The 25,187-nt window shown below is 47.4% G+C and overlaps 1 protein-coding gene across 1 annotated transcript in view; it reads right to left on the bottom strand.

The window, feature by feature from the left end:
- Positions 1–516: 516 nt before the first annotated feature.
- Positions 517–25,187, bottom strand: part of LOC148686067 (maestro heat-like repeat-containing protein family member 7) — a 36,668-nt gene continuing 11,997 nt past the window's right edge. The window contains exons 10-22 of the mRNA XM_088668464.1: positions 24,043–24,195; positions 22,927–23,087; positions 22,272–22,401; positions 20,049–20,227; positions 18,334–18,471; positions 16,414–16,528; positions 14,215–14,355; positions 11,174–11,338; positions 9,347–9,502; positions 8,126–8,248; positions 6,161–6,260; positions 4,358–4,423; positions 517–2,814 (exon numbers count right to left, since the gene is read on the bottom strand). Of these exons, the coding sequence (XP_088524590.1) occupies positions 2,528–2,814; positions 4,358–4,423; positions 6,161–6,260; positions 8,126–8,248; positions 9,347–9,502; positions 11,174–11,338; positions 14,215–14,355; positions 16,414–16,528; positions 18,334–18,471; positions 20,049–20,227; positions 22,272–22,401; positions 22,927–23,087; positions 24,043–24,195 (1,914 nt within the window). The 3' untranslated portion in view covers positions 517–2,527. The remainder of the gene's footprint in view (positions 2,815–4,357; positions 4,424–6,160; positions 6,261–8,125; positions 8,249–9,346; positions 9,503–11,173; positions 11,339–14,214; positions 14,356–16,413; positions 16,529–18,333; positions 18,472–20,048; positions 20,228–22,271; positions 22,402–22,926; positions 23,088–24,042; positions 24,196–25,187) is intronic.

Here is a 25,187-nt window from a genome sequence, read left to right on the forward strand (position 1 = left end):
GGTTCGACTCCCTGCAACAGGGTGAGCTCCCATTGCTTGGTCCCTGCTCCTGCCAACCTAGCAATTTGAAAGCACAAAGTGCAAGTAGATAAATAGGTACCGCTCTAAGGTAAATGGTGTTTCCGTGCGCTGCTCTGGTTCGCCAGAAGCAGCTTAGTCATGCTGGCCACATGACCTGGAAGCTGTATGCCGGCTCCCTTGGCCAACAACGCGAGATGAGCGCCGCAACCCCAGAGTCATCCGTGACTGGACCTAGCGCTCAGGGGTCCCTTTACCTTTACCTTAGTTAATATTCTAGCGGAGAACAGGCTTCCTTAACTCTGCGACTTCCAGATGTTTTGGACTACAACTCCCATCAGTCCCAGCCATTATGGCCGAGGGCACGGCGTTCTTGTAAGCATTGAGCATGGAAACAGGCTTCTTAGGTTTGGGGCCTAAGCTCCCAGTCCCCAAGAAGGAGTGACACAGTGTAAAAAGAGCCCAGCAGAGTCAGACAAAACGTCTATCTCAGAAGTGGCCAACATGGCGCCCTCGTTGGCCAATGGTGCGAGGGGTGATGGGAGTTGTATTCCAGGTTTCTGATTTGATCCTGGAATGTCCTGCTTTTCCTTAGGATGTCCCTGTTTCCATTGGAGGAATGTTGGAGGGTTTGGAGACTAGACAACCTTTAGAAGACATCTGAAGGCAGCCTTGTCTAGGGAAGTTTTTTTAAATAGAAAAAGTTTAATGTTTCATTATGTTTTTATATAGGTAGGAAGCCACCCAGATGGGCGGGGAATAATAATAATAATAATAATAATAATAATAATAATAATAATAATAATACTTTTTATTTATATTCCTCCCTCCCCAGCCATATTAACATGATAAAACAGGCGTTGACAACGTTTTCCAGCCATGGGCCGGATCATCGCTACTGACGCTGGTCCGTGGGCCGGACACACTCCAGGCTTGCACAGAAGCGATTTCCGGTGCTGCGCCGCCCATTTCCAGGGTGCCAGAAATCGCTTCTGCGCATACCTGGACATGCGCAGAAGCGATTCCCGGAGTCTGGGCATGCCCACCGGTTTAGTGCGGCGTGGCGCGGGGACTTGCCGAGCGGGCGGGCGGTGAGCGGGCGGCTTGTGGTCCAGATAAACGGCTTTCGTGGGCCGCATCTGGCCCATGGGCCGGAGGTTGCCGATGCCTGCGACAAAACATCAAACATTAAAAGCTTCCCTAAACAGGGCTCCCTTCAGATGTCTTCTAAAAGTCAGATAGTTGTTTATTTCCTTGACATCTGATGGGAGGGTATTCCGCAGGGCGGGTGCGAAGAAGAAGAAGAAGAAGAAGAAGAAGAAGAAGAAGAAGAAGAAGAAGAAGAAGAAGAAGAAGAAGAAGAAGAAGAAGAAGAGGAGGATGTCCCTATTTTCAACTGAGAAATGTTAGACGGTATTCCCAGGTTGGAGAAGGTTGGTTTAGGGCAGGCATGTTCAACAGGTAGATCCTGATCTACCGGTAGATCACTGGACATCTGCGGTAGATCACCGGTAGATCGTTGGCTCCCCCCAAAGAAGCTGAACAACTGTGGCTCCCCTAAAAAAAGCTCAACGTTTTACCTCCTCCCTGAAAAAATTCAACAACTTTGACCTGAACCCCCCAAAAGGGGATAGATCACTGCCAGCTTTTAACTCTGTGAGTAGATCGCAGTCTCTTGGGAGTTGGCCACCGCTGGTTTAGGGCAATGGTTCTCAAAGTGGGTGGTACTCCCTTCATCATAATCTTTTATCTGTTTATTAAATTTGTATACCCATAGATTTCAGGGCAGTTCACAACATTGTAACGGAATGAAAATAGGTAAAGGTAAAGGGACCCCTGACCATTAGGTCTAGTCGTGACCGACTCTGGGGTTGCACGCTCATCTCGCATTATTGGCCGAGGGAGCCGGCGTATAGCTTCCAGGTCATGTGGCCAGCATGACAAAGCCGCTTCTGGCGAACCAGAGCAGCGCACGGAAACGCCGTTTACCTTCCCGCCGGAGCGGTCCCTATTTATCTACTTGCACTTTTGATGTGCTTTCGAACTGCTAGGTTGGCAGGAGGTGGGACCAAGCAATGGGAGCTCACCCCGTCGCGGGGATTCGAACCGCCGACCTTCTGATCAGCAAGCCCTAGGCTCAGTGGTTTAACCACAGCGCCACCTGGGTCCCTACGGAATGAAAATAAATGGGATCAATACATGGCCCCCTTTCACTCTTAATGGGCACTCACCATGCAAGGCCATCCTGGCTCTATGGAGGAATGCAAGAGGTAGTCTTGATGGTTCGCACCACAGAACGTTCCCTGTTCCTGTCCTGCTGCGGACGCTGGCCGAATCCAGGCACACCGAGTATCCTTCTCCCTCTGCCTCCAACCGGGGCTCCTTCCTGTCCTGTCCTCTCCCATCATCTGTGGCTCCGGTGCCTTTTCGACTGACAGTTGTGTGCAGGTCTCCTGAGCTTACATCGAGCGCCTCCCAAGGGAGCGCAGGGGCGTCTTGGTAGGTGGGATCAGGCTTGCCGTGTCGGCCCGAATCCTCTCTTCCTGGCAGTACTGGGCACCAGCCGGTGGGAGGTGGGAGAAGCTGGGTTCCACCGGTGTGTCAGGGCAGGATCCGGTGTGTCCCAGTGGCCCCGGTCAGAGGAGAGGCTGTCTTCTCCCTCCGAGCCAGAAAATCGGGACGAGACGGCGGCTGGGATGGCGGCTGAGACTCCACAGGCTTCTTGCACCATCCGGGTGGCTTGCAAGGCTGTCAGGCGGACGGAGGGGTCGTGATCCTGCCGCAGTTTGGAGAGCGCTGGAGCAAGGGAGAGAAAGCCAGGCCCGTGAGAGGGGAAGGCACACTTTGGACAAAAGCAGAAATGGAATGAACCTGGGGAGATAAATCCATGGCTGCCTGGTTTAAATTGCCATTGGCTTTGCTTGCTTTTTTCGTCTCTCCTTTGGCTTTGCTTCATTTTTACAAGATTTGATAAGGCCCAACCCCAGCCCCAGCCCTTTACCCTAACCCTGACACAAACCTAACCCTAACCCTAAACTTAAACCTAACCCCAACCCTAACTCTAACCCTAACCCTAACCGAAACAAAAAAAAAATTTTAAAAATTTATTCCAGTAGCACCTTAGAGACCCCTAGGCCCTCCGATAACCCTAACCCAGCCCTAACCCTAACCCTCTAACCCTAGCCCCAACTGTTCATAGAATCCTAGAGTTGGAAGAGACCACAAGGGTCACCCAGTCCAACCCCCTGCCAAGCAGGAAACACCATCAAAGCATTCTTGACATATGCCTGTCAAGCCTCTGCTTAAAGACCTCCAAAGAAGGAGACTCCACCACACTCCTTGGTAGCAAATTCCACTGCCAAACAGCTCTTACTGTCAGGAAGTTCTTCCTAATGTTTAGGTGGAATCTTCTTTCTTGTAGCTTGAATCCATTGCTCCGTGTCCGCTTCTCTGGAGCAGCAGGAAACAACCTTTCTCCCTCCTCTATATGACATCCTTTTATATATTTGAACATGGCTATCATATCACCCCTTAACCTTCTCTTCTCCAGGCTAAACATATCCAGCTCCCTAAGCCGTTCCTCATAAGGCATCGTTTCCAGGCCTTTGACCATTTTGGTTGCCCTCCTCTGGGCACGTTCCAGCTTGTCTGTATCCTTCTTGAACTGTGGTGCCCAGAACTGGACACAGTACTCCAGGTGAGGTCTGACCAGAGCAGAATACAGTGGTACTATTACTTCCCTTGATCTAGATGCTATATGCCTATTGATGCAGCCCAGAATTGCATTGGCTTTTTTAGCTGCTTCGTCACAAACCTAACCCTAACCCTAATCCTAACCCCAACCATAACTCTAACCCTAACCCTCTAACCCCTAACCCCTACTGTTAACCCTAACCCTGACACAAACCTAAGCCTAAGCCTAACCCCAACCATAACTCTAACCCTAACCCAAACCCAAACCCAAACCCAAACCCCCAACCTTAACCCCTACCATTAACCCTGCTTTAGAATTTAGGTTAATCTTAACTCCCTTCTCATCATGCGTACACCATATGAACGGAGGCATGGTGAGAATAAAATGTGATACAATGAGATAAAACAAAAGAGAATGGTTGTGCGGCATCTTATGGATTGTATTTTTGCACTTCAGCATACGCTGGAGGGACGGTGTGCCTCCTTATTCGTAAATGATATCAAATCAAAACATACGGCATAGAACCTTCTCTTTTTCTACTAGACATGCTAGAGACGGTCTTTTTAATTTGTAAGTCTCCCTGTAGCTAGGAGTTCATGTCGTCGTCATGCAAAGGGACATGAGTCCCGTGGGGTTGTTACTTACCCAGGAATATCAAGTCCCTTTTTTCCTGAGTGATCGCAACTGGCTCTGCACACTGGGCAACGCAACCTGAAAGACAGGAAGTCTGTGACCCTCTCAGGAAGGGACTCCTTTTCCACCCCCTTTGCGCCAGGACTAGAAAGACCGCAGGGACAGAGAGCAGAGGCAGCTCAAGGCCTGCTAGACCACGGACGCATTGTGTGACCTCAAACAATTCACTCTTGCTTTCCCTTTTAATTTTAAATGGTTTGTTTTGTTCCAGCAGGTATATAGCATCAGGTAAGAGGAAAAAGGAGAACAATTAATCACCATCATCATCATCTATATATGTGTGTGTGTAAAAAGGGCATGTGGGTGGGTCTCCACTTTTTTCCGAAACCGCTTGACCGATTGTGTTCAAATTTGGACACAACGTCCCCTGCGAATGTCCGAAGGATCTTATAAAGTTTCCTAAGACAAATGTCACACCTGGGCCACGTAAAAACCCCAAAACCCCGTGTTCAAGAACTCACAACCTACCCTAAAGTGCATGCTGGAAAATAGAAGCCAGAATCAGGAAACCTTGCACAACAGTGACCTCTAGCGGTGGCTACACTGGTACTGCAGGTAGGAAAGCTTCCCTCTCCACAGCAGCTTGGCTTGGCTTTGCAGACTAGGCCGAGTAGAGGTTTGCAGACTAGGCTGAATAGAGGTGGGGGCTCCCCTGGGTGGGGGATGGGGGAGGAAGGGGAGGGGGAGGGGGCGGGAAAGGTAATGAATTGGGACAGGGTGGGGCCAATCACAGGGATGAGCCAGGGAGGTAGGGGGAGCAGTCTGAAGGGGGACTCTGAGGGCCCATTTAACAGTCTACACCACAGCAATGCATGGCCGGGCCAGCTACTAGTAGTAATTATAATTACCGTATACCCCACCCATCTGGCTGGGTTTCCCCAGCCACTCTGGGCAGCTTCGAACAAAAGATTAAAAAAACATTAAAACATCAGTCATTAAAAAAATCCCTAAACAGGGCTGCCTTCAGATGTCTTCTAAAAGTCAGATGGTTGTTTATTTCCTTCACATCCGACAGGATGGCATTCCACAGGGAGGGAGCCACAACTGAGAAGGCCCTCTGCCTGGTTCCCTGTAACCTCACTTTTCGCAGGGAGGGAACCACCAGAATGCCCTCGGCGCTGGACCTCCATGTCCGGGTTGAATGATGGGGGTGGAGACGCTCCTTCAGGTAAACTGGGCTGAGGCTGTTGAGGGCTTTCAAGGTCAGCACCAACACTTTGAATTGTGCTTGGAAACGTACTGGGAGCCAATGTAGGTTTTTCAGGACCGGTGTTATATGGTCTCAGCGGCCGCTCCCAGTCACCAGTCTAGCTGCCGCATTCTGGATTAATTGTAGTTTCTGGGTCACCTTCAAAGGTAGCCCCACGTAGAGTGCATTGCAGTAGTCCAAGCAGGAGATAACCAGAGCATGCGCCACTCTGGCGAGACAGTCTGCGGGCAGGGAGGGTCTCATCCTGCGTACCAGATGGAGTTGATAAACAGCTGCCCTGGATACAGAATTGACCCGCGCCTCCATGGACAGCTGTGAGTCCAAAATGATTCCCAGGCTGCGTACCTGGTCCTTCAGGGGCACAGTTACCCCATTCAGGACCAGGGAGTCCCCCACACCTGCCTGCCTCCTGTCCCCCACAAACAGTACTTCTGTCTTGTCAGGATTCAATTTCAATCAGTTAGCCGCCATCCATCCTCCAACCGCCTCCAACAAGCGAGACAAAGCACAGAGTGATAAAGGAATAGGGCCAGGATTTTGCTCACCAAGAAAGATGGCAGCCGCTCTCCGGATCGAGACCTGAGGGCACTGAAGGTGGTCCAGACACTGGAGCAAGATGGCAGGGATGGTCTTGACCTTCCAGGACTAGCAAAACAAAGAGGAACGTTAAGAACATAAGCAGAGGCTGCGGGATCAGGCCAATGGCCCATCTAGACCGGCCGTCTGTCCTCACAGTGGCCGACATGATGCCCCTGTCGTGGAATTCTATTCAATATTGATCCAGAGCAGATTCCAACGTATAGTTAGCAGAGCAAAAACTTTAACACGTTGCAGGATCCCCCCAAAATAGACCAGAGGCCATTGTATTTCATCCGGCAGAGCTTTACTGCTGCTGAAGGCAAATGAGCATAATAGTCACAAATCCAATACATTCAGGATTGGAAGTGGCCGTAAGAAATCCAGTTGCAGCAAACTTAACTTAAACCAGGGGTAGGCAACCTAAGGCCCGGGGGCCGGATGCGGCCCAATCGCCTTCTCAATTCGGCCCATGGACGGTCCGGGAATCAGCGTGGTTTTACATGAGTAGAATGTGTCCTTTTATTTAAAATGCATCTCTGGGTTATTTGTGGGGCCTGCCTGGTGTTTTTACATGAGTAGAATGTGTGCTTTTATTTAAAATGCATCTCTGGGTTATTTGTGGGACATAGGAATTCATTCATCCCTCCCCCAAAATATAGTCCGGCCCCCCACAAGTTCTGAGCAACAGTGGACTGGCCCCCTGCTGAAAAGCTTGCTGACCCCGGTGTTAAACTATGGAACTCTCTGCCACATGAAGCAGGGATGCCCACTAACCTGGATGGCTTTGGAAGAGGGTTAGACAAATATAGTCTGGGCCACCACATGGTCTGAGGGAATGGTGGACCGGCCCATGGCTGAAAAAGGTTGCTGACCCCTGACTTAAACTTACAATAACTTATAATAGGACTAAACCTTAACACTAAGCATGCTATGTACAGAATAGCACACCAGAAGGAAAAGAGATAGAAAGAGAAAATGAAACCCACACTCCTTCTGGCCTTACTTTTATAGTCATCATGACATTGACAGAAAGAGATAACAAAACCAGTTTAAGCCCGCTGTACTCAGCTTCTCGGAAGGTATAACCCAAACATCAGGAACCTTCTGCTTGTTTCTTTCACACAGAGAAGCTTCCAGAATAAGGATCAAACGTTGATTGATCCCTTTTAGATAAGTTATTTTAGGTTATTTTTTAAAAGGTTTTTTAAAAAATATTTTAAATATTAATGATGTAATGTAAATTACCGTGCTGGTCGGTGATCGTAATAAAGATTTATCTTATCTTCCAGAACCCTCTTGAATTAAGTAGAATAGGAAAGGTCTCTATGCATCAGTTCAATACTTTCTGCACTAGGAAATGCAAGCTGACAGTCTCAAGGGGAAACCTGCAAGCAGGATTTGAACACAAGACCCCTTTGCCCCACGAGATTCCCAGCAACTGGTATTTAGAGGCATAAACTGGAATCAGTGAACTCAAGTGTTTTTACAAAATCTGGAACGTGCGGTCGAAATATTTGAAAGGGCGGCTCCAAAGACTCCAAACTCGGAATCCTAGAAACTGAATACCAACAATTGTGGAATCCAGAAAGACTCAAAGGGATTTGCAGAGATGGAATCCAAAATTGAAATGGCGGTGCTTGCCATTTTTTTGACTTGTCTGACACCTTGACCCTATGGAGGGAAATTTGGAGCACACCCTGCCAAGCTGTTGAAGGCGGCCCAGACATAGGAGCAAGATGACAGGGACGGTCTTGACCTTCCAGGACTAGCAAAGCAAAGAGGAATGTTAAGAACATAAGCAGAGCCTGCTGGATCAGGCCAATGGCCCATCCAGACCAGCCGTCTGTCCTCACAGTGGCCGACACGATGCCTCCTTCGTGGAATTCTACTCAATATTGATCCAGAGCAGATTCCAAAGGCTGGTGACTTACGATTTGCCGGCAGAGGGTCTCTGCGATCTGAGGGTGGTCGTGCCAAGCCTTCTTGCTGTTAATCTTCTTCGGGAGGGACCAGCCCAGGAAGCGGAAGCACCTGGCGAGGGCATCCTGGCAACCCTGCCGTGGGGAGTCAAAAGGGGCACCAGGGGTCAGTCAGGGAGAGGGCAGGTCAATGGCAACAGCAACCGCCAAGCTGGCAACCTCTGCCTCTGCTCACAACCATCCTGATATCCATTTCCGTCCCCTAAGTTGTCTTCCTCATTTTATTTTAAGTTTGTATTAAAATTTGTAAATTGTGACCGGGGGGGGGATTGAACACACATTTTTTAAAAAATCATTTGGGGGTGGGAGAGCACAGAAATTTTATGTAAGGAGGAGAAGTCAAAAAGCACTTCCTGCATCCTTCCATATCTAATAATAATAATAATAAATAATTTATTTATACCCCGCCCACCTGGCTCAGTTTCCCCAGCCACTCTGGGAGGCTTCCAACAAAATATTAAAAGTACGATACATTGGTCCATGAAGCACAGAGAAATTGGATTCTGCAAACTCAGAGCAAGGAAAGGTCATAGCTGCCAAGTACCCTGTTTTCTCCGGGAAACCCCCGTTTTTACTTACCTTTTCCCGGTGGTCCCCCGTATCACTTCGTCTCCCGTTTTTCTCCGTTATTTTCTCCTGCCGGCAGCCATTTCCCGCCCCTCCGATTTGCCCTTCTATGGGCACAAAAAATGGCCGCCGCCGGCTTCAAAAGTCACATCTACGCATGACCGGAAGTGCGTAGACGCGACTTCCGGTGTCGGCCATTTTTTGTGCCCATAGATGGGCGGGTGACACCGGAAGTTGCGTTGACACACTTCCGGTCATGCGTAGAAGCTACTTTTGAAGCCGGCGGCGGCCATTTTTGGTGCCCATAGAAGGGCAAAGCGACACCGGAAGTTACGTCAACACAACTTCCGGTGTCACACGGCTGCCGGTCCCGGATTCTGCAGTCCGGGACTTGGAAGGTAAGGGAAAGGTTGGGTTCAGTGGTAGGGCATCTGCTTGGCATGCAGAAGGTCCCAGGTTCAACGGCATCTCCAAGTTGGACTAGGAATGTCCCCTGTTTGAGATCTTAAGACAGCTGCTGCCAGTCAGTGCAGACAGTACTGAGCTAGATGGACCCAAGGTAACTGACTCAGGGTAAGGCAACTGCATCCTCTGTTCCTGACTCACCTTTACCACATCGGGCTCCTCGTCTTGCAGGTGCAGGAGGAGTGGGAGCAGACTCTGGGTCACCTGCTCTTGGATGAGGTACTTCTCCTTCTTCTTGACCACGTTGGGCAGCTCAGCAAACAGGGCAATGGCGGAATTGCGGGTCCTGGCCTCTGCCTGTGGGCAACAGAGGCCGCTCCATTTCACCCTCCCTGACCAACCACCTGAACCTCATTATTTGACGCCCACTGCCCAGATCTTTGAGCAGGGGAGGAGTTTAGCTCTGCCCTCTCCCCGCCTTTGCCCTCAACCCATTCCCTAGCCCAGCTTTATGTGGGATGTCATCCTCTGGAGCAGTCAAGTAGAACATTCCTTGTTTTGCTAGAGTGGACATGCAGGGGACTTCCTCTTACACCTGGTTGGAGCATCCTTCCTTTGCATGTGACCAGTAGGTGGGTGTGACCCTTTCCAGACCTGGTAAAAGGCCAAGTCACGTAGTCCCCTCCCTTCTTTTTCATCCTGCCTGCTTCCTGCTTCACCTGGACCACACTCTCAGCCAGCAGTCCCTGAGTTATCTCCCATGAGGTAAACCTGTTTGTACATACAGGTGAAACTCGGAAAATTAGAATATTGTCGAAAAGTGCATTTATTTCAGTAATGCAACTTATTATTATTTATTTTTCTTTTAATTTTTACAAACGCTTTCTTTTGGAAATTCCGCAGTAATAAAACAAATCGTTACAATAATACAAAAATAAATATCGCTATTACATTTCATTAATTACATTCCATTTATAATTGACCCGCCTAATGACAAATAATTACAATTACAACAAATAAAGGCTTGGCATATCTTGCTTTGCATGTCATGCATCTATCTCATATATTGGTTTCACCTTTTAAGTTGCATTACTGAAATAAATGCACTTTTTGACGATGTTCTAATTTTCCATGTTTCACCTGTATTTAAGCCTAAAGCCTGCCTTCAGGGATCAATCACACTGTGCTCTGCCTGATCGTGAGTAAACTTCTTGTTGTTACTTATGAATAAGACAGTTGTGTCTTTATTCTTTTAGGAGGGATTCAAGGGATATTACCAGGAACATATCCCAATCTGGGCAAACCAGATTGAACTGCTTATCATAGCTGCCAAGTCTCCCGTTTTCCCCGGGAAACCCCCATTTTTCCAGCTGTCCCCAGCCGAGAAAATGATTTTTTTGTTTTTCCCTGGTTTACTCTGGCGCGGCGGCCATTTTGGAACTGGCCGGAGCATGCTCAGAAGCGACTTGGAACTGGGCGGAGCATGCTCAGATGCTGCTCTGCCCAGTTCCAAAATGGCTGCAGCGCGACTTCTGGTGCGGCGGCCATTTTGGAACTGGGCACAGCAGCATCAAAAGTCACTTCTGAGCATGCTCCAAAATGGCCGCCGCGCTACTTCTGGTATGCTACTTTCGGTCCGGTCCCTTATTTTTCAGAGAGGAACTTGGCAGGTATGTGCTTATTGTTTTAAGAGACTCATGCGAGTCTGCAACCAGCTTCCAGTGTGTAATAGTGGAATGTGCTCTGCTATATGAAGAAACTTGCTAACATGAGTTAGGAAGGATAATATTAATCAAAATATCCTCTCCTGTTACCCACAGCATTCCCACACCTTACGGGTCACGCCCTGACCCAGCCTCTCCATTTTCAGGGCTAATGAGGGAGAGGAGACATAGCCAAGCCACCAGGGATCGGAGGGAGAAGGGGGCACAGGCAAAAGTAGGGGGCATGATGGGACCATGGAAAGTTCTGGGGTCACCGGGGGGGAAGCACACCCGAATAGAAGGAAAATTTTCCCCAATTTCTTACGTTGCTGAACAAAGGAAGCAGCTTCTCAGCCAGGCTGACGATGTCGCTCCTCTGCATGAACTTCAGCAGGTTCTGGATGGCCGTGATGCCCTCGGTGACAACCACGCCGTCTGCCTCTTCCAAGCTGCCCAAGAGGGTTGGCATGAGAGCCTTGACCTCCTCCACCTGCAAACAGGAAGCAGCTGAACATCGCCTCCTTCCTCGAGTGCTTCTTGAAAAGTAAGCTGACTCTTGGGTCTCTAGATAATGTGGGGAGTATCATCACTGTAGCAGCCAAGTACAACATTTCCTGTTTGTCCAGAGTGGACATGCAGGGGAATGTTGTTCCAGCCAGGAGGACTTCCTGTCACACCTGGTCTGGAGCATCCTCCCCGCCCCCCCATGTGTGACCAGGTAGATGGGCGTGACCTTGGAAGACCCCATAAAAGGGCTGTTCACGCAGCTATCTTCCCTTCTTCACTTTATTCCATCTTGATTCCTTTTGCAGGGGTGATTCCCATATGGCAGGGGTGTCCAACAGGTCGATCGCGATCTACTGGTAGATCCCCATGAGGTTTTGGTACATCGCAGCCGATCTCTAGCTCCCTTTCCTTAGCGTCACTAAAACTGACTCCTACCCCACCCCCTCACCCCATCCTCCATTGTTGTATGATCTCTGGGGTGGAAGACAGATCTTTCTCTGTGCTGCTGTTTTGATCCATAGCGATCTTTTTGTGAGTGACTTTAACCCTTTGTCCCTTGCCTTTAACCCCTCCCAAATGGAACTCCCCCCCAAAAGCTTTTTTTAACCCCCCCCAAAAAACGGGGCTCCTCTGCTCCCTAAATAAAGCTTAACAAGTTTGAGCTGAACCCACCAAAACAGGGGTAGATCACTGCCAGTTTTTAATTCTGAAAGTTGATCGCAGTCTCTCGAGAATTGGCCACCCCTTCCATATGGGAAGGACTCAAACTCTCTTCTGTAACTGCAAGCTACAGCCTGCCTTCAGGATCTTACTGTGAACTGAATGTAAGTAAACTTCTTATTACTTTTAAGAGAAGACACAACAGTCTTGATTCTTTTTAAGAGGGATTAAAGGGGAATTAACCAGGAACAAATCCAATCTGGACAAGCCGGACTGGATTGCTTAACTCAAGAGATTCAAACGAATCTACCAACTTGCTTCCTGCAATATACAAGGGAATGTGCTCTGCTACCAGCTCACTAGAGTGAGTGAGGAAGGATTATATTTAATCAATATATCCTACTATCCACAACATTCCCAAAGATAAGGCGCAGACCTGCCAAGTTCCTGGCGGAAAAATAAGGGATCGGCAGACCGGAAGTAGCGCTGCCGCCATTTTGGAACTGGGCGGAGCATGCTCAGAAGCGACTTTCGATGCTGCTCTGCCCAGTTCCAAAATGGCCGCCGCACCAGAAATCGCTTCTGCGCATGTCCAGAGACTCCAGACATGTGCAGAAGGAGCCTCCCCCGGCCGGTAAGTAAACCGGGGGGAAACAAAAAAAATCCGTTTTTCCAGCTGGGAACGGCTGGAAAAATGGGGGGTTTCCCGGGGAATACGGGAGACTTGGCAGCTATGGATAAGGGGCAGCCTTAACAGGTGATGCCTTCCACCTGAGGTTGACCACAAAGAAAAAGTCTGCTTGCGAACGGAGACCTTGTTGCAGTGGGCATTCAAGACATCACTTAGAAACACACATCTGTAATGGCATTTCTTAAGGAAGCCAGTGAGAGTTTGGTCAGAAAACTAAAAGGAAAACATTCAATAGTAGCTCATAGTAGCAGTTTTAGAAAATATACTTTAACTGAGTACAATTTGCTTATTTGTTGCTGCATGGTGCTGCATGAAAAAGAGGGGCTGATATTCCAGATATTAGAGAGAAACAATATTCTGCAGTTTCCAAACCTTTAAAGGAGTTTCTTGGCAATCAACTTATGAAATTCTCTGTCACTGTGTGCAATGAGGACTAGTGGCTTTGACAGCTTTTTTTTAAAAAAAGGTATTAGGCAAATTCACCCAGGAAGAGGTCAGGGGTAGTGAACCTCTCTAGACCAGCTGTTTGAGGACCAGCAATCAAGGAGACTGCTGTCCATTTGCCCTGCTGGCTGTTGCTGGAAGCAGAACTCTCAATTTTATTTATCTAACTGAGACTAGGGCTTGCCAACCAGAAGGTCAGCGGTTCGAATCCTTGCAACGGAGTGAATTCCCGTTGCTCGGTCGCAGCTTCTGCCAACCTAGCAGACGTTCGAAAGCACGTCAAAGTGCAAGTAGATAAATAGGTACAGCTCCGGCGGGAAGGTAAACAGTGTTTCCGTGCACTGCTCTGGTTTTCCTTAAGCGGCTTAGTCACGCTGGCCACATGACCCGGAAAAACTGTCTGCGGACAAACGCCGGCTCCCTCGGCCTGTAAAGCGAGATGAGCACCGCAAGCCCAGAGTCGTTCGCGACTGGACTTAACTGTCAGGGGTCCTTTACCTTTTTTAAATTATGCCCCTCTCCGTGATGGAGCTGCTGAAAGCAGCTTGTGAGACAAGGAAAGCAAGCAGGAAAGGGGCCACAATCCATTCGCCAAGAGCACAAATTGTTGAGCGGAAAAACAGCGGGGAGAGACGAAAGCGCAAAGAAGATAACCAGGGATCAACACCCTAAGCAGAAAACTTGTTTAGACAGCAATATTCTCAATTGCTGATGGAAAGCAGATAAAGAGGCAGTGGCAGGGAGTTCCGCAGGTGGGGCACCATTGCAGAAAAGGGACTTTTAACCTGTCGCCACCAGGCTTCCATCAGAAGGCGGCATCTCATGCCCTTGACGGCTCTCTGGCCTCATCCAGGAAGTCTGTGGTTCCATTCTCCGCAGCAGCCTTTGCCAGCCCTGCATCTTCATCTTCGTCCCTCATCCCTGGGCTCGGCGAACCAAAGTTTAAAGCAGCTTTGTAGCAGCGGGGTTGGACTAGATGACCCTGGGGTGTCCCTTCCAACTCCACAATTCTCACGATTAATGTGAGGGAATAGAGGGGTTGTCCCCGCCCCCTCCTTCCTCACCTTATCAGGGTGGATGGCTAAGATGCCCAGAGCTCTCAGGCCAAGGGAACGGACATCCGGGCTGGGGTTCCTGGTCCACTCCTCAAGACTCTCGAAGATCTGATCCGCCGGCAGCTGCTCAATCTCCTGGTAGTGGAGAAGCTGAAGAACAAGAAAGGACCATCGGCCACGTGAGAGAGGAAGGGGCAGGATGTGACCACCTCTTTCCCTGGGATGGAGCCATAAAAATATCCGCATCAAGTCTCCAAAACGCTGTATATTTATTATTATTATTATTATTATTATTATTATTATTATTATTATTATTATTATACCCAGCTACTCTGGGCGGCTTCCAGCACACAAACATAATAAGAAATCATCAAACATTAATAGTAACCATCATATCCTATATAAAATAGGTCACAATAACTTTAAAATAAACAGCATATACCAAATAAAGCAATATGCAATAATCCAATAGTAAACACTAACATCAAACATCAGCTAGTAATAATTAAACAGTTTACACTTATCAGTTACAATAAAGAATTACTCATCCATAATTGGTAAAAAAACCCAGCAGCAAATCACAATGCATAAAATACGACAAATCAAGCAAGGCGGTGTAAATGGATTAAATTGAGAAACAAGGGCACACAACTTATAAAATTATTATTATAAAATAATAATAATAAAAAATTATCCTTGAACTCTCCTCCCACAATGCTTTTCATTGTGTGCAAAACAACGAGGTGGTTTAGGGCAGTAGTTTTCTACCTTTTCAGACCCAGGACCCGCCTTTAGCCCAAACATGCATTTGGGGAGCCATGTCTTAACCCTTTACCATACAATATCTTTATTACATGTTTACTTATGTTGACTGAGCTGCGTGTAATCAGCCCTGGGTGCAAGGATGGAAGGATAAAGAGGCTAGAAAATCAAAATCAAAATCTTCAACCAATTCATTAGGCCTGTCTGTTGTTTAAACAGTCCTTAATCAACTAAGGACTCACCTCAAATTTAGCCATTTAGCTAACTCATTAATCCATTACATTTAATTCCATTCAATTGAAATGTCTTTTTGAGATACCGAGGTTGAGGCAGGGTAACGGTGAGCTCATCCTTAGGATACAGCCTTTCTCTCCCCCCCCCCCCGGCATTTCTTACAGGAGGAATCAAAATAGCTTCGAAAAATTAAAATGTCTTTAACCCCTTAAACGCAGAGACTCTGAATGGGGTTGCCTGTGAAGAGGGAAGGAAGACCACGGTTCAATCTCTCCTTTGCTTCAAACTTGCTAGGTGACATTCTCCTCACTGCACATTTAAAAGCACACGGCGCGTTCCTTATTTCCTTATTGCATTTTTATTCCACCTCTCTCCCCAGGGAGATCAAGGTTGTGTGTGCAAGGTTCTCACCTTCCTCATTCAATAGCCACAACAACCCTGCAGGGTAGGACAGGCTGAGAGAAGGAACCTGAGGGTTTCGGGCCAGAATCTTTCCAGCCCTTCCTGGGGATTGAACCCGGAGAGGTTCTGCATGCCAAGAGAGCCAGCGTGGTGTAGTGGTTAAGAGCGGTAGACTCGTAATCTGGGGAACCGGGTTCGCGTCTCTGCTCCTCCACATGCAGTTGCTGGCAGACCTTGGGCTAGTCACACTTCTTTGAAGTCTCCCAGCCCCACTCACCTCACAGAGTGTTTGTTGTGGGGGAGGAAGGGAAAGGAGAATGTTAGCCGCTTTGAGACTCCTTCGGGTAGTGATAAAGCGGGATATCAAATCCAAACTACTCTTCTTCTTCTTCTTCTTCTTCTTCTTCTTCTTCTTCTTCTTCTTCTTCTTCTTCTTCTTCTTCTTCTTCTTCTTCTTCTTCTTCTTCTTCTTCTCCAGCCCTGAACGATGGCCTTTGGGGCACAGCTTCCATCCTAAGCCTCTGCAGGGATCGCGGAGGCTTGGGAGGCAAGCTGCATGCCCGCCAGCCATATGGTTGATGGGGCGCAGCTGGCGGGTGTGCAGGAGGGAAAGGGAAGGCCGCCAGCAAAGTGGCACAGCTCCCTCACTCGCTGGGGCGCCCCTGAGAGGCCAGCGCCCTGGCGCAACACACCACTAAGCCCTATGGGAAAGACGGCTCTGTTTCCCCACCTGGACCTGTATGGGAGAAGGCGTTCTCTCAGGTCACCTGGTCCCAGGTTGTCGCTCTACCTGTCCTGCGCATCTCTTACCTCTACAAAGAAAGCAATGGTGGTCGGCTTGAGTTTCTTGCTGCCTTTGCTGAGCAGAGAAAACATCAGGTCCAGGATTCGCATGGTCTCGGGGCAAGCAAAATGCAGCATGGCTCTGGAAGGCACAGGGGGAAGGCGCCATGTTGTTACAAGGAAGGATGGTAACGCCACCCCTACGAGGCGGCCGCAGCTGAATAATGCACCACCCCCTATCTCCCTTTCTCTCCCTCTTTTCCTGAACGGCTTCGCTTTCCTATTTGTTTCTTAAAATGTTGACACTGCCCGGTTGCTAAAAGCAAAACAACCCCCTCACAGCGGTGCACAGCAAAAACAATAACATGATCAATAAGAAGAATTAATAATAGCTCAGTTGGCTAAGAGCATGGTGCTGATAACACCAAGGTTGCAGGTTCGATCCCCACAAGGGAGAGCCGTGTATTCCTACATTGCAGGGGGTTGGACTGGATGATCCTCGGGGTCACTTTCAACCCTATGCTCCTAACAATTTAAGGCTTTTGAAAAGTTATTGGGCTACAAACTGATTACAGCTGGAGAGGCTTGCCTAAACAAAAGTCCGGCCCAGGGGCCAATCCAGCTTGTCGGTTGGTTTAATTATGCCCCTGTGGCAGTTTATTTTCTGGGGTAAAATCGTAAAAGAAGGTAAATCCTAAAAGAAGGTAAACAACTTCAAACCTAAAAGAAGATTTTAAAAGCCCAGCAACTTCAATCCCCCAAAAAGCTAAACAACTTCGGGTTAAAATCGTTTAAATAAAAAGCTCAACAAATCCAATCCTAAAAAAAAGGTCAACTTTGGCTGGCCTTAATGCATATATCACTGGAAGGACAGATCCTGAAGCTGAGGCTCCAATACTTTGGCCACCTCATGAGAAGAGAAGACTCCCTGGAAAAGACCCTGATGTTGGGAAAGATGGAGGGCACAAGGAGAAGGGGACGACAGAGGATGAGATGGTTGGACAGTGTTCTCGAAGCTACGAACATGAGTCTGACCAAACTGCGGGAGGCAGTGGAAGACAGGAGTGCCTGGCGTGCTCTGGTCCATGGGGTCACGAAGAGTCGGACACGAGTAAACGACTAAACAACAACAACAACGCATATTCACTTCATCAAATCTGGCCCTCTTTGAAAAAGTTTGGACACCCCTGATTAGGCCCTTAGTGCTGTCCATAGCCAGTTTGTGCAAGGAGAAATAAAAAGAGAAAATAAAAATGTGTGGACATTTGATAAACGTGTGCAATGATTTCTCAAGTGGCAGACAGAGTCCAGCTGTCAGGGGCCATACTGAGGAGGGGCTGCTCTGAGGAGGAATGGTGGGAGTCTCCCCCTCCCCCTGCTCCGGATCCTGAACCTTCCTAGGAGCAGGAGGATGGTATAGATTTGGAACAGTGGATTGCAGAGGGGTATAGGCCGAAAGGCAGAAGCTTGGATGGCTAACAGCTAGGAGAAGAAACACTGGAAGAGAGAGGGTTAACAGATTCACAGTCCGCTCAGCCCGAGGTCTAGAAGAGCTCAGAGTGTGTCAGAACAGAAAGAACAGAAAACATAGAAGGTACAAGCTCAGATTGCAAAATGTAGGAGTGACGTAGATTAATAGGGATGGCAGGGGTGTATCCCTTAATTGGGAGTACCGCCAATCTAGGAGATGTGTTCTCTGTTCTCTCGCTGTGATTATTAAAGTTTCTAACTGGTAAGAAGACTCCTTTGTTCTGCTTATCTACTGCCATGGGAGGGAGGAAGCTGATTCCCCGAAGGCTGACACCAGCCTTCTGGCCCCAGGGCCTTGGCTCCCTTGGAGAAGAGCTGTGATGGTTTTCAAAATGGCAGAGCCAGTGTGGCAGCCTGGGTGCCGGTGGGCGCCTCTCCTAGGCCGGGGTGAAGTCGACAGAACAGCAGGGCCCTCACCTTGCCAGCAGTGTGGCCCCCTGGAGCACTTCCGTGGCGCTCTGCAGCATGCTCCAGCCCCGCGTCTTCTCCATGAATGTGACCTCGTAGCGGCAGCCAGTGCGAATCAGGAGCAACTTGATGGCCTCTGCTGAAAAGCTAAGCCAAGAGGGCAGCCTGGTTACATAAGGACGTAAGTGAAGCTCTGCAGGATCACGCCATGAGGATGCTCAGCCAGATAGGCATTTGGCCTGATCCAGCAGGCTCTTCTTAATTGTTTTAGCTGTCTTTATACCTGCAATTGTTTTGTGCATGTCTTTATTGCATTGTGAAATCGCCTTGACATAATTCATAGCAAGCAATACATAAATATTGTTGTTGTTGTTGTTGTTGATGATGATGATATTAGTGTGGCTAGAAATGGAGAAGTCACTTCCAGAATAATGTAAGAACATAAGAAGCGCCTGCTGGATCAGGCCAATGGCCCATCTAATCCAGCATCCTGTTCCCACAGTGGCCAACCAGATCCCTGTGGAAAACCCGCAAGCAGGATTCGAACACAAGAGCAACTCTCCCCTCCTCCGGTTTCCAGCAACTGGGATCCAGAAGCATCGCTGCCTCCAACTGGGGAGAGCAGAGCAATAGCTCTCCATGAATTTGTCTAATCTTTTAAAGTCATTCAAGTTGTTGGTGCTGCTTCCTGTGGGAGGGAGTTCCATAGTTTAACTATGTGCTATGTGAACAAGTGCTTTTAACTGTCCTGAATTTTCCAACATTCAGATGTTTACGAGTTCTAGCGTTCTCTCCTTGTAACCCACTAGCAGAGGTGGCGAGTCGGGCCTCAGGCAATGGGTGCCCGGTGGCATAGGTGCCTGGCTTATATTTTAACACTTGAGTGGGTTGAGAGATCAAGGCAATGCCTGGGTAAACAGGCCGGTCTTCAAAAGCCGGCGGTATGCCCATGCAGATGGATGCCTCTCTTATTTAATCAGGGAGCATGTTTCATAACCATGGTTCTATCGGTGAAAAAGCTCAGCTCTGCATTATAAAAAATGGATAACTATCAGACTGCGGCGAGACTAACCACGTTACATTTGTTAATCTTTTCAAAATATATATAACTTTTATTAAGTTCTTCTATTATGCATTTTGGAATATTCATTTAAACAACCTTAAAATATCAATGACTCCCCTCCTTCCCTTTCCATGGTTCATTTTACACAACATAAATCCCTGCATATTTTACATGAACTAAACCATTCAGTATTCCATTATTAAATCCATCAAAACTTGTTTACATTGTTGAATTTATCTTAAGTACTTTAAAACATTTTTTTCAATTCGTTATACAGTGGTACCACGACTTACGAACGACTTGACAACCGAATTTTTCGACTTACGAATGGGGCAAATGGCCGCACGCTTACGAATTTCTCGACATCTGAACAGAAACCGCGGTGGTTTTAGACAGGGATTTTTCGACTTACGAGTTTTTAGATAGGGTTGCTTTGACTTACGAATTTTTCCATTTCCAATGCATTCCTAAGTGAAATCGCGTTTCCAATGGAGCTTTTTGACTTACGAATTTTTCAACCTACGAAGGTGCCTTCGGAACGGATTAAATTCATAAGTCGAGGCACCACTGTAAATTATTTCCCAATACTCTTTAACCCTTTCAGGGTAAAAGGTTACATTTGTTAATCTGAATGCCCTCGCCGGGCAACCGAGGTACCCACCTTGCGAGGTTTTCTCCACGACCACATTGCTTCCGGAGGAAATTCGTATCTGGCAGAGCTTCGGCCTGGTTGCTGAAGTAGAGTTCAATGAGCAGAGCAGTCAGAAGGTCTGGGTAAAGTCTCTGAATGGTGTCTTTAGATTCAGGCACCGAGATGACTTCATAGAGAGCCTGAGTGATCTGATAGGGGACGGGAGAAAAGAGTGGGTGGGGGAGGCTTTGAGGACAATTCTCTCTTGTGTCTTTTTAAAATACAGTAGTTTTTTATTTAAATTTATACATTTCATTAGTTTTACAATCAATTTAACATTTCCAAACTTTGACTTCCTTCCCCCTCTTTCTGCGGTTCCTTAAATTAATTTCTTAACATCTTCTGCATATCCAAGTTGCTCATTTATTCATCTATTTTAAATGTATACACTCTTATGAAACTGCAGGTTATTACGTTAATCCCGCCAATGTTTTTATCTGTTTACAATTTATGCCATTTCTGCATATTCCGTGAGTTTTTGCATCCATTCTTCCTTTATTGGGACTTCTGCTTCTTTCCATTTTGGAAATAAACGATAAATTGCAAGAACTCAGGCCAAAAGAAGATGGATTTCAAATAAATCTTCACAAGGTTTTATTGATGTGATGCGGAGTTTAAATAGGAATCAATCCCAGTGTTGAAGGCAAATAAAGGTAAATTCCAGTAAAAATCAGGACAAGGCCCTGGAGGCAAACATATTCGGTACACTTTGACCTGTGAATCTTTGCTGACAAAGAATAGACAAACAGAAATACATCTTCTTTTGGCCTGAGTTCTTGCAATTTATCGTTTATTTCTGGATTTTCCCAAGAACTCCAATTTCTACTTCTTTCCATTTTGGGGCAAGTAAAAATTATTGCTGCTGTAATAGCATACATGAATAAGTTTCTTTAAAAAATAGGTAGTTCTGTCCCTATAATTCCCACAAGGAAAGCTTCTGGTTTTTTTTTTTTTTTTAAAAAAATCAAAGTTATTTTGAACATCCTTTTCAATTCACTATATATCATTTCCCAGTAAGCTTTAACCTTACTACAAGACCACCACATATGATTAAAAAGACTCTTTACATTTCCAGCACTTGTTTGATTTAAATTTATACATTTTTGCCAGTTTACTTGGATTCAGGCACTGAGATGACCTCGTAGAGAGCCTGCGTGATCTGAAAGGGGAGGCAGGAGAAAACAGTGGGTGGGGAGGCCGTGAGGACAATTCTCTCTTGTGTCAGGGACCTTGATGCGAAAGACACAACGCCTTAAATTAAAGAAGTCCAGGAATCTTTTTCTTGACTAAATGGGGCACCCAGTCCTTCCACACAAGATATGCCTCCTGGTTACCTCCGCCTCCCTTTCTTCAATTCAGCAGTATTAATTTATTTCGATTTATAAACTGCTTGATCAAAAACCTCTCCAATCGGATTGCAAATAAAACGGGAGATGAAACGCAACTAAAACCCACAGTCCAATGAAAACAGTATGTAAGATCATCATTGAACAAACACACACAAACATATAAACAAATGCTTTTTATGTTGACAGGCAGCTTCCCGAGTTAGAATCAAAGAACTGCAGACCCCCAGGGGTCATCTAGTCCAACCCCTTGAAATGCACAAATTGTCACTAAACATAAAATAAACTTAAGAAATGAACACTCGCAGCTAAACAAAATACGCATAGAACCACTGGCATTAAAAGCAAATACAAAACCAATAAATATTTGAAAACAGATATAAGTAATAAAACTATATGCCTCGGTTGGCTTGCTGAAAAAATAAAATCCTTTTCATCAGGCAATCTAAAGCAATCTAGTGAGGGTGGCTGCCTAATATTCATAGTGTAACTGAGGGCAGTCCTTATTTATTTATTTATTACAATTATTAACCTCTTGTTAAGAAATGGGGAACTTTTACCAATCTGCTGAAATCACCCAGAGATCTTTATTCTGCCCAGGCCAGCTCAAGACGGTGGCAAGACGAGAACGGGGCCTTTTTAGTATTGGCTCCCTGCTTATGGGACGCTCTCCCCAGGGAGGCTCGCCTGGCACCATCTTTATATTGCGTTAGGTGCCAGGGGAAAACCTTTCTTGTTAACCAGGCCTTTGGCTTTTTAACTATCTATGGCCTTTTAGAGCGGGTGGGGATGTTCAGAGAGACCCGTAGCTCTGTTTTCTCCAAATATGTGGCAAGACCCAACTCACGGCAATAGAGGAAGCGGAGGTCTGCAGCTCAGTGCTGTGGTGGTCCTGCAGCCTGGCCAGCAAATTCTCCATCAGCTGTTCCTCCACGACTTCTTCGGTAGATAGGGACTGCCACAACTCGGACGAATTGCTGCAAAGGGCCAAAAGAGGATGGAGGGCTTCCAAGTGGCAGATTGAATTGCTTGCTTGGTATGTATGTATATATTGCTTGCTGTTTAGAATAAAATCTGTAATCTTCTCACTTACTTGTGTATTTTGTATTGTTTCTGAATCTCATTTTAAAAGAACCACCTAGCATTTGGCAAGACCAGTGCTTTTCTTCTTCTAAAAAAATGTTTAGGGGTACTCTCATTTGGACTCAAGAAAACCACCATTTTATAGTTCAAATCGGGAATACATCCAATCTGAAACCAAGCCGTACCTGGAAATGCCCCTGAGGATTGAACCCGAGACCTTCGTCAAAGTAGGTGCCTGGACTGAGCTATGGATGCACCTGATGAACATAGGAAATTGTCTTGTACTAAGTCTGACCACCGATCCACCTAGCTGAGTACCATCCATGCTAAAAAACCAGGGTCACCAGGATTTCCCATGTAGACAGAGACTTGCTGTGTAGGGTTCGGTTCTCAAGGGAGAAACACGAGGAACTTGTTACCTGTCTGGTGGGAAGGAATGATCCAGGAGGCTGGAGATGACTGTGTCCAAGTGCTCGCTCCTGCCTGCCAGCAAGCCCACCAGCTTCATCACCAGCCTCCTTGCGCTGGGCTGGTGGATCTGGTCCAGGCGGCTGCAGATCCCGTCCACAATGTCCGAGACCTGGAAGGGGAAAGGGGTTGGGAGGCAGGAGGGCAGGAAGGAAGAGGAAGCGGGAAGGAGGAGGGAGGAGGAGGAGAAAATGAAGAAGAGGAGCAGAAGAAGGAGATGGAGAAGGAGAGGGGGAAGGAGATGGGGAAGGAGGAGGAGAAAATGAAGAAGAGGAGGAGGAGATGGAGGAGGAGGAGGAGGAGAAAATGAAGAAGAGGAGCAGAAGAAGGAGAAGGAGATGGAGAAGGAGAGGGGGAAGGAGATGGGAAAGGAGAAGATGGAGGAGAAGGAGGAGGAAGGAGGAGGAGAAAATGAAGAAGAGGAGGAGGAGATGGAGGAGGAGAAAATGAAGAAGAGGAGCAGAAGAAGGAGAAGGAGATGGAGAAGGAGAGGGGGAAGGAGATGGGAAAGGAGGAGATCGAGGAGAAGGAGGAGGAAGGAGGAAGAGAAAATGAAGAGGAGGAGGAGGAGGAGGAAGGAGAAGGAGGAGAAAAAGTGAAGGAGAAGGAGATGGAGGAGAGGGGGAAGGAGGAGGAAGAAGGAGGAGGAGAAAAGAAGAGGAGGAGGGAGGAGGAGGAGGAGAAAAAGTGAAGGAGGAGAAGGAGAAGACCTTCAGCCAGAGTCTTGAGTGATGGGCAGGTCTCTGTAGGTTGTAGTCACCTGGTGGAGAGGCTATTGTGAAGTTCAGAAAAACTCAGCCCCGCTGCAAGAAGGACTCAGGGGTATTGGGGGGGGGATGATAGGCCCAGAAACATTTTTTAGGGGGCACTGCGCATTTGGCAAAGCAACGTAGGGCTGGCGTTGCTCCTGCGGTGGCAGCGGCACTGAGGATGGGGCTGGTGTGGTGAGCTCTGTTCACCCTCCACGCCCCGGGCACCAGCAAGCCACGCTACGCCACTGCAAGGACTCCCCACCTGCCAAACCAGCATCCTCAGGATGCCCACCTGCTGTCTGAGACCTGCCCCACCTTCTCTATCTCGGAGCCGCAATGCCTCGCCATGCTGGCAAGAAGCCCCTCTGTGGTGGCACAGCAATGGGTGGTGCACTGCACCGTCAAGCCGTCCAAAGCGGTCAGGATGAAGTCGGTCTTCTCTCTCGGGCTGAAGTAGACGCCAAAGACCTGGAGCACAGAGGGAGGGAGGGAGGGAGAAAGGCTGTTGGCTTGTGGTTGGCTGGCGCAGAGATGCCCCCACTTTTTTCCTTTTCTTAAAATAAATTCTATTATGGTTTGTAGAGAAAAATTTGATGCTTAATATCTTTGCCCTTATTTTAAACCAAACCAAGACTTCTATCTAGATACCATAAGAACACAAAAAAGGGCACGGGGGAAGAGAACTAGAGAAGGGAAAAGAAATAAATTTAAAAAGAACAGGAAAGGGTTTAAAAAGAGGAAGATAGAAAAATAAGACTCAGGAAGTAAAGAATTTCTGATTCTTCATCTGCCTGCTATGTAAATAATAATAATAATAATAATAATAATAATAATAATAATAATAATAATAATAATAATAATAAATTTATTATTTATACCCCACCCATCTGGTTGGGTCTCCCCAGCCACTCTGGGCGGCTTCCAACAGAAAAATAGAACACAGTAATCTATTAAACATTAAAAGCCTCCCTGAACAGGGCTGCCTTCAGATGTCTTCTAAAAGTCTGGTTGTTTTCCTTTTTGACATCTGTTGGGAGGGCGTTCCACAGGGCAGGCGCCACCACCGAGAAGGCCCTCTGCCTGGTTCCCTGTAGCTTTGCTTCTCGCAACGAGGGAACTGCCAGAAGGCCCTCGGTGCTGGACCTCAGTGTCCGGGCAGAATGATGGAGGTGGAGATGCTCCTTCAGGTATACTGGACCGAGGCCATTTAGGGCTTTAAAGGTCAGCACCAACACTTTGAACTGTGCTCGGAAACGTACAATATTCACTTTCAACAAAGCCATTTTCTATAAACAAATACCGAAATATCCTCAAATCCAGATATCATTATTTCTTTTTCACGCGACAAGTCCACGAGAGGTTTCCGTTCTTTAAGAAACGTTAGCAATGACTTCTCTCTGATTAAACATGTGAATTTTGCCATGCCCTTTTTCCCCATCCAGGACGGGCCAGGAGGCTGG

This window comes from Zootoca vivipara, chromosome 4 (assembly GCF_965207765.1).
Source record: "Zootoca vivipara chromosome 4, rZooViv2.hap1.1, whole genome shotgun sequence".
Classification (NCBI taxonomy): domain Eukaryota; kingdom Metazoa; phylum Chordata; class Lepidosauria; order Squamata; family Lacertidae; genus Zootoca; species Zootoca vivipara.